The 8,807-nt window shown below is 39.2% G+C and overlaps 2 protein-coding genes across 2 annotated transcripts in view; both read left to right on the top strand.

The window, feature by feature from the left end:
- Window positions 1-506: 506 nt before the first annotated feature.
- On the top strand, window positions 507-5,447 carry LOC145780711 (phosphatidylinositol phosphatase PTPRQ-like). Its single transcript, XM_082592331.1, has 5 exons — window positions 507-764; window positions 1,437-1,666; window positions 2,290-2,568; window positions 4,971-5,119; window positions 5,254-5,447. Exons 1-5 carry the CDS (start codon window positions 507-509, stop codon window positions 5,445-5,447), a joined length of 1,110 nt encoding a protein of 369 aa, XP_082448457.1.
- Window positions 5,373-8,807, top strand: part of LOC145780933 (phosphatidylinositol phosphatase PTPRQ-like) — a 64,798-nt gene continuing 61,363 nt past the window's right edge. Inside the window, exons 1-6 of the mRNA XM_082592607.1 lie at window positions 5,373-5,391; window positions 5,535-5,687; window positions 6,220-6,340; window positions 7,698-7,858; window positions 8,201-8,349; window positions 8,635-8,770. Of these exons, the coding sequence (XP_082448733.1) occupies window positions 5,594-5,687; window positions 6,220-6,340; window positions 7,698-7,858; window positions 8,201-8,349; window positions 8,635-8,770 (661 nt within the window). The 5' untranslated portion in view covers window positions 5,373-5,391; window positions 5,535-5,593. The remainder of the gene's footprint in view (window positions 5,392-5,534; window positions 5,688-6,219; window positions 6,341-7,697; window positions 7,859-8,200; window positions 8,350-8,634; window positions 8,771-8,807) is intronic.

Here is an 8,807-nt window from a genome sequence, read left to right as displayed (position 1 = left end):
TTCAAAATTTTCTGGGGGAGGCCCCCCAGACCCCCGCCGCTAAGTGTCGCCTTCGGCAAACACGCCATCGGGCTGCGCCCGCCGGTTGTCAACACCCCCCCTTTCAAATTTTTTGACTACGCTACTGTCTTGCACTGTCAATATTTTGCCCCCCCATTGTTGAAGGTCTGGCGGCGCCACTGGCTATCATCGAGTGTTGCATTGGAAGCCGCCTGGTTTCTCTGTACCTCTCGATGTCAATGTGGCTTTCTGTTGCTATATGGTCGGTTCTTGTCGGGCTCTACCTGTTGAGTTTGACAATTTTTCTATAGATTCCCAGAATGAAAGATTCGATTACTTTCAATCGCAATCCCGGTTTGGAAAAATCGTTTTCGCTTCCGCAACTGACAAAGCAGCAGCGCGACTTGGAGCTCGGTACCCTGGCTCGAAATTACTCGATGACGTACAACACTTACCAGCTGACCAAGCTGAAGCCTTTCACCAACTATTCAATTGCTGTTTCGGCGATGACTAGTGCCGGTGAGGGAGGGGAGACTGAGACTACAGTTTTAACAAAAGAAGATATCCCTACATCTCCTCCTTACAACCTCGCCTACACTAACCTCTCCTCCACATCAATCAAGATCATGTGGGACAAACCATTGGAGCACAACGGAGTTATTACAAGTTACACTGTTGGCATAGCTCGTGATGAACTTGTGAAAATAGAGACTGCAGTCGAGTTCATCGTGATTGAAGAACTGGAAATCTACACTCCATATGAAGTGAGAAAGCTTTTCAATTGATAAGCTGCCAATAAAATTGGAAATTGTGCCTGAATTTGTTTCTAAATCGATTTGTCAACAACAGCAACAACGGACTTCAGCTGTGCATGTCTAGCAGTTGTGTAGTTAACATGTCAAGCTTTTTTCATTTAAAGTAAGAAATAGACACGATGACCTCAACTTTACCACTACCATCCTGTCTGCTTGAAAATATTTATAAGTTAGTTGCATGTGTCAGTTTGAAGTCAGCTACATGTCTTAATGATCAATCGATGCATTCAACTGTTAACAAATGATGGTTCAACTTTACTTGAGTGCGTGCTAGGGATCGGTGCACTTCAAGTTCAACTCTCCGTACAGTGAAACGACATCTCATAATGAATGAAATTCTAAGAAATATCAATTACTGAACAATTGTTTGAAGTCTCTATAAGTAAACAAGATAAACTTTGCTTAATTAATGTTTTAAAAGTAACTCACTTGAGGAGCTTTTGTAGCTTACATAAGCTGAACTGGTTGATAATAATCTAATACAAACCTTTAAATATGAATTCCATGAAGCTCCACTTTATGCAACCGACCGCATTTCACCACAAGACCGCGTTATTGCTTGGACGCGTTTCCTTCGTCTTGCATGCAATCATACGAACAACTTTTGTACGTATTTTCCAGGTCTATGTGTGGCCTTGGACTGCGCTCGGGGAGGGTCCATCTTCGAAAAAGTTATTGATTCACACAGATGAAGATGCGCCGGGATCTCCTCCACGTGAAGTCAAATATCATAACCACTCCTCCACAGTCATAGAAGTATCTTGGAAGGACCCTCTCACAAAGAATGGGGTAATTGTCAGCTATACAGTGTACGTGGACGATGGAAAGACGAGACGCCGCCAACATATAAGGTAAGTAGGGTAACTTAGTGCTGCCATTTGGGATTCAATGAATGATAACTGAATATGCACTGGAAGCAACAAACCGTAATCGCAAGTGCTTTCCTCAACGGACATAGCAACTTTGAACAGTTTTGCTCGTATTCATTAGCTTACAACTTTCACATAACATATGTGATTGCCACTGGGATACGGTTTTTGTCGTTTTCATTTAAATTTGTGCACTGCACGGATGAGGTAATATTTTAATGGGTTTGAATGTTTTCCATTTAAAACTTTTTATTGCTTTTAGATTTCTTAGTAAAATTCATCTCAATGATTTTATTTTTGTGTAAATCATTTTATTAAATGCTTGAAGAAGGCTTGTTGTGAGCTGGAAATGTGTACACTGTGCAATCTTATTTCTTTCAACATGATAACTGGCGTGTTGTTGCTTGGTGTTGTGTCTATACGACTCGTCTCAATGCAGAGGATCCAATAAGGTCATCAACAAAGCTAAATAAGCTAAATAGAGCAATCTGTGCAAATTCAATTATTGCATAATAGGCAAAGTTTACAATTTCTTTCTTTCAAAAGTGTGATCTTCGAACATTTATATTCAAGTAGAACCAATGGTATGTAATTTGTTTATGCAGCAACACCACCCGTGCTGTGCTGGAAGGACTGCAACCTTTCTCGTCATATAACGTTACGGTATCGGCCAGTACTCGAGTCGGGAGTGGACTAGAGAGCACGCCCATGTTGGCCCACACCATGGAGGGGCAACCCACTTCACCTCCTCATAGTCTTTCGTATAAGAACTTATCGTCTCGAAGTGTTGAACTGAAATGGTCAAAGCCGGTATCAGCCAATGGCATCATTCAGTTCTATGACGTGGAAGTGATGAAGGAAGGCGGCGATTTAGCGAGTGTGAGGTAAACAGTAGCGTGGTAAATATGTCATAGAAAAATGTAAATAATGTCAATTATCATTATGATTATCATCCTATCTCTTTCTGACTGTGAAAACCTTCTCTCATGGAACTAACACGAAAAGCATCAACTCCTGGCAAGATGGTTTTCTCCGAATATCCTGCCTTGCATTATAGTGATGTTAATGTTTCCGGAATGGTTATCTCTCGTTCCAATCCACAAGGATTTTGGAGTAACTTGCGCTTGTTTTTATCCTTCCTTGTGTTCTTCAATGCTATTCCTGTGTAACTGCTACTGATGTGCAAAGTTCCATCTACGACAGGAAAAAATTAGAATCGATTGCCTTTTCATAATGGAACAAGTATCATAAACCAGAACGACCAGTCAATATCATTTTACAAATTCTGTTTTGTCTCCACTGGTTGCGTGGCAGATTCGTTACTTACACCGATTTTCGATTTAATATCGATGCCATATTATCCAGGGAATACCATCTCTAATTTTATTAAAACTTGTCTAGTTTTACGAAAGTAAAAGTAGACACCTATTGTGATGAATATATTCAGTTATAAATAACAGTTCTCGCTTTGTTCTAGATCTAGACTCTAGAGGTATTCAACTGGGGTGGTTTTATACTTTTACAGCAAATGTCACATATCAAACAGGTGAATGTAGTGAAGCATGGCAACCAAGTTGATTTATTGCTTCACTGACGTTTCGCGCACCATCACAATGCGCATCCTCAGAGCGAATAACATACAAAATAAAATTTACAAAGTTATACTGCAGTGTGGTTGAAGGCAAGAAACAATGAAACACATTATTTTAAAGGTTGGCCAAAGATGTACGAGCGGTTACTTTCCACGTTAAATTACGTAAAAACTTCCAACATTAAACAATAAATTCGAAGCAGTGGAGACCAACAGAAATTCGAGACAAATTAAATTGCAATGACGTTTCCAACTGTGTTCAAGTAGGCATAAAGCCTGCGTGTCGAAACAATAATGATTTATAACGTTTCGGCAATACATTTCCATCGTTCCGGTTGGGTGCATTGTTTTGACGTAATGTTGATGAAGCTACTTTTATACCGTGGTGCGTTGATAATAATTTGTTTTATTTTTCAAAATTTTTGTTTCTGATCAGTTAATTCTGTTAATTCAGTACCGGTTAATTCTGTGATCTTCTGAAGAGTTGACTTTTCATCTTCCATATTTTTGACAGCTCTGCGATGTTCTTTGACCCGGGAATTTATGCTGCGTTCAGTTTGGCCAATATAATTCTCGTGGCCAAATAAATTCTCGTGTCAAAGAACATCGCAGAGTTGTCAAAAATATGGAAGATGAAAAGTCAGCTCTTCAGAAGATCGCAGAATTAACCGGTACTGAATTAACAGAATTAACTGATCAGAAACAAAAATTTTGAAAAATCAAACAAATTATTATCAACGCACCACGGTATGAAAGTAGCTTCATCAACATGACGTCAAATTACTACAGTTATGTTATTGAATGAATATTATTGCGGCCCGCCTCCGCATTACCACTACATCATTTGGCCCACGCATGCAAAAAGGTTGCCCACCCCTGCACTAGCACATGTAGTAGTACATTGACAGTAGTAGTATGTTTGAATTATTAATAGCAATCAATTTATTTCAAATCGTGGTGTACAAACAGAGATGGCCTAGACGGCATGCACAAGCCTGCAGAGTTGAAGGCTGGAGTCGATAGCAGATAGAAGTGTTACTTGGATTCTGTATTTGCCTAAAATGTTTTTATTCAATCGTTTCAGTCTTCAAGTGCTTTTTTTCATGAAAAGCTTTGACAGAGAAAAAATTAGCATTGTTTCAAACAAGTATGTGAACACAATCCAATACTTATAATATTAAATGGAATTGCATACGTATCAGTAAACTCAATAATTTTCATTGGCAGGTAGGCTATACCATTGATTCATCAACTATCAAACTTCTAACATTCAGATTGCAAGACCAAAAAGCACAGCACTGAAACAATTGAACTTTAACTAAAACAGTTGAAATACTAAAAACACTTGAAGAAATATTTTAGGCAAAAGTAGAATCCAAGCAATACTTTTATCTGCAATCGACTTCAGTCTTCAGTTCTGAAGGCTTGCACGGTGTCTAAGCCACTTATTTTCGTAGGCCGCGTTTTAAACCCTTTGTGTAAAGAGAGTAGAACGCAACACAGTTACGTGGAGAATACAACATATGGTTGGAAGTAAGGAGAGAATTGTCATAATGTGTCGCCAAAACACATCCACGTACTCTTGGGCGGTGTTGAACCTGTGCCAGAAGGGCAGCCTAAAACCTCTCACCATTCTGCCGCGCAACCGACAAATAAGTCAAGTATAACGATGAAAATTTTAAGTTTCAATTTCAGAAAACTGAAAACTCTCGACCAATCACAAACATTCGTTATTACGTCATTACGTCCGTTTACCCGCTACTTTGCAAAAGTACGCGCAAACACAAAATATGGTGATGGTGCTCAAGAGTCAGACCCCATCATTATCTGGACAATGGAAGACGGTAAGTGACGTCATAAACGGTGGCTGACAAGCTAATCTCGAGATTTCATTTAATCGATTGCGATGTGCCAGAACCAGTGCACTGTTCAAAATTTAATAAAATATCTAAAACATCTTACATGTTTTAACATGCAGTGCCTGGGAGTGCTCCGCTCAACCTCAGTTACGTCAACGTGACGTCATCATCGATTTTGATGAAGTGGTTGCCCTCCCGCGAACCGAATGGAATTGTGACACGCTACGAATTAAGTTACTGGCCTTCCCAAGAACGGAGTAAGTTTGTTATAGACTCCTTTGCCCATTGTGATATTATAAGATTTTATAAATAAAACATTTTTTAAATACTGTTCTGTAAATTGAGCTAGAAGACCCGTGCCTCGTGCAATGATATGTCGTTACCTTTTTTTTCTCTAAAGACAAGAAAATCTCCTTGAACGTCTCTGGCGACACCATCCAACACACTTTCGACAACTTGATGAAATACACGGAATACGAGTTTACTGTGGCAGCGAGTACCAGGAAAGGCAACGGACCGGCAGCAGGTTTGCCGGTCACCACTGACGAAGACGGTATGAACAACGCCCATCTTAAATTGAGACGATGATTGCATTCAGGATAACTGCAACTTTTATAGAATGCCGCAAGATGCTTTTTTCACAGCACATCTTCACTCACTAAAGTGAATGTGCAATATTCGAACTGTGGTGAAGGTCGATGAAATTATTGAGCACATACAGATAGTGCTGGAAAAATAACATTTCTACAGCACCACATTCACAATGTAAACAATGCAATGGTCTATAAAATCAATTGTTGTCAAGCGAGTTTTAAATTTGTTTAAAATTTCAACTTCCTTTATACTAATAGCCAAAAACAATCATTTATGCATCATATAACAGAAATACTTGGTTTATTACTCTGATGCTGTCTTCAGGCAAGGCAATTAAAGAAGAAAAAGAAACATTTCCAGAAAATAAATAAAAATATATATACGTAAATACTTGGTTTTGCAACTGTGTACTTTGTCGTTTTATAGATCTTTGCAAAATAGCGTAGCCACAAACACCTCACGACATTATTACGTCTTTTCTACCTTCATAGCACCATCGTCGCCTCCATACGATGTTATCTACAAACAATTGTCATCCACGTCTATTTTGTTGTCTTGGAAACCGCCCATACATGCCAATGGAGTGATTCTGGGATACACAATTTATTACAAGTAAGCTCGTGTCTAATACATGAATTCTTACCCAGTGGTGGTACTTAAGAACACTGTTCTCAATGCATTAGACCCAATGCCGGGTTACAGGAGCCTATCAGATTTATGTTTTAAGAAAATAGATGCAGATGTAATTCTATATAAAAATTGTCATTTTTTCTGAGTTTTGAGGTAAACTTCATTTCAAGACCACTTGCAAAAACTTTTACTAAGACCAGTTAACGCAATTGTTTTAAGTTTTAAACCTTTCAAGGTTTTGCCACCTTTTTCCGATCATTAACGTGCTGGTAGGTCTATATCGACTATTTTGTAACAACAACAATGTAGTTCGTATCTTTTTCGTCCCGGACGGTGAATGACGAAAAAGAAAATGAACAAAGGAATGTTCTTGGACATAAAGTTGGTGTGCTCATAGTCATTGTTGTTGTTACATTCCCAGGCCACCACTGACCTGACCTGGTAATGATCTGTACCAGATGAAGCAATTTTCTGAGCTAAAACATGCGACCATCGTGTTCCGACATGTACCGTGGTACCATGCCCAATTGCCCATGCTGCCACTTGGTGGGTGTGTCACGTGAGCTATAGAACGTTATAACCATGACAACCACCTGACCAGCAGCTTCAATGATTCTCATTTCCGCTATTACCAAGATCCCAATTGGTGAAGAAACTGCCTGTTCGGCAAAAATTTGAAAGTTGACAGTGTGCGTTGAAATGCTACAACCGCTTAAAAAGCATCCTACATTAACTTCAATTAATACGTAAAGATTTTTTTACACCAAGACATTTAAATATCACATTTTAAACCTTTTTTGTGCACACCTCATGTCAGCGGCACCATTCAGAAAAAAGTTAAAAAAAACAAAAAAATCTTAGGATACAATATTTGTCGGACACTAGCAGTAGCGGCAATTCAAATCTGCAAAACGTGGCAAATGAGGCCGCAACTCCAGGTGGCGATGGTCACACTTACATTAGAATAAGAACTTTGTGAGGACTCCGCTTTAGCAGAAACATGCTGTAAGGATGTGTTGTATGACACTCATGATGGTATAAGGTTCATGTTATTTGTATCTTAATTTATGTCAGCTTTGCAAATTTCATTTTTGATGGAACTGAAGGGTTAGAGTAATTTTAGTTGTTTTGGGTCTGTTTGCCATATTTTGACATGCCTGATAATTGCACGCCGCTTGTCTTGTTTATTTCTTTGGTGTCGTTGTAATTTGATTGTTGTAGATTGCAATGCTATTTTTTTGAATGAGTGGCAGCAGACGTAGGTGGGTTTTGGACATCTTTGTTGTACAAATCACAGATGAACAAACAACAGCCAACTGACCTGTGAACTTTTTTTCAGCTATTTAACCAGGGGCTTCCAGAATGAAAGTTTTCATGCAAATATCACTTTGAAAAATTTGAAAAAATTTGGAAAATACGAGGTCTTTGTCCAAGCGAGAACGCGATTTGGGTATGGAGGCCAAAAAAGCCGAAAAGTATCGTTTGAAACTTTAGAAGATGGTAAGTCACCGTTTGAAACCAGTGGTCAGTCACATAGTAGGAAGAGCGGTAAAACATAGACCTACATATTGTAACAAGTGGCGTCTTCTATGGTAAGACATGTGATGAGTCACCACTTGTTTCTGATTATTAAATTGTGGAACCGAAATTTTCCTACCAAGTCACTCGATTTTGTAACAAAAACTCTTCGGTGAAGACAACACAAATGTTTACATGCTTTATTTGCTTACTGTTGTCAGCACAACAAAAGAAAATGTGTGTTATAGTTTGCTCGATTGGGCTACGGTACTTTGGTTTTCAAGGCAACCTCCAAGCGAGATCATTGCGTTCCTTTCTTTTCAGCCCCTTCAGATCCTCCACACAACGTGTCTGTGAAAGCGTCATCCTCTACGTCGTTAAACGTATCATGGCAACCACCGCAATACCCGAATGGTCACATTCAGTTCTACACAATATTCTACCGAACTGGCAACCTTGCAAGGGATGTAAAGGTTAGTCAACTGCGCATGGAAATATATATGAGCTGCATCACATCACCACCAGTGCAATCCTCCGAGAAAGTATTTTCAATAAGAGAACATGGTGTTCATCGTATCACTTTTATTTATTAAAAAAATATTTTTAAAACTTTCGTCTACATGGCATTAGTGCATCATACTTAGATTTAATTTTATCACTGCTTTGTCCATCTATACAATTCTTCACTATCCGTTACAATGACAATTTGAAGTTTCTTTCCAATATGCCAGGCAAGTTCTGTTGACGATGTTTTTCAGACTACTGACCGGACATCGTTTGACCTGCATGGCTTGGAGAAGTACACTTCGTATACGGTATGGGTGACCGCCAGCACTGCACTTGGCGACGGGGGGCACCAAAGCGAATGGGTCAATGCCACAACCCTAGAAGACGGTAACATGTTAATTTCATGTTGACAACATGTTCATTA

Source organism: Aplidium turbinatum, chromosome 12 (assembly GCF_918807975.1).
Source record: "Aplidium turbinatum chromosome 12, kaAplTurb1.1, whole genome shotgun sequence".
Taxonomy (NCBI): Eukaryota; Metazoa; Chordata; class Ascidiacea; order Aplousobranchia; family Polyclinidae; genus Aplidium; species Aplidium turbinatum.
This window is presented reverse-complemented; position numbering and strand designations above follow the sequence as displayed.

Bases quoted from the DNA above. Each gene is read 5' to 3' on its own strand.
- LOC145780711 (XM_082592331.1), top strand. From the start codon at position 507: ATGACTAGTGCCGGTGAGGGAGGGGAGACTGAGACTACAGTTTTAACA. The intron at 765-1,436 runs GTGAGAAAGCTT...CGTATTTTCCAG, and splicing joins AAATCTACACTCCATATGAA to GTCTATGTGTGGCCTTGGAC. The intron at 2,569-4,970 runs GTAAACAGTAGC...TTTCAATTTCAG, and splicing joins GGCGATTTAGCGAGTGTGAG to AAAACTGAAAACTCTCGACC.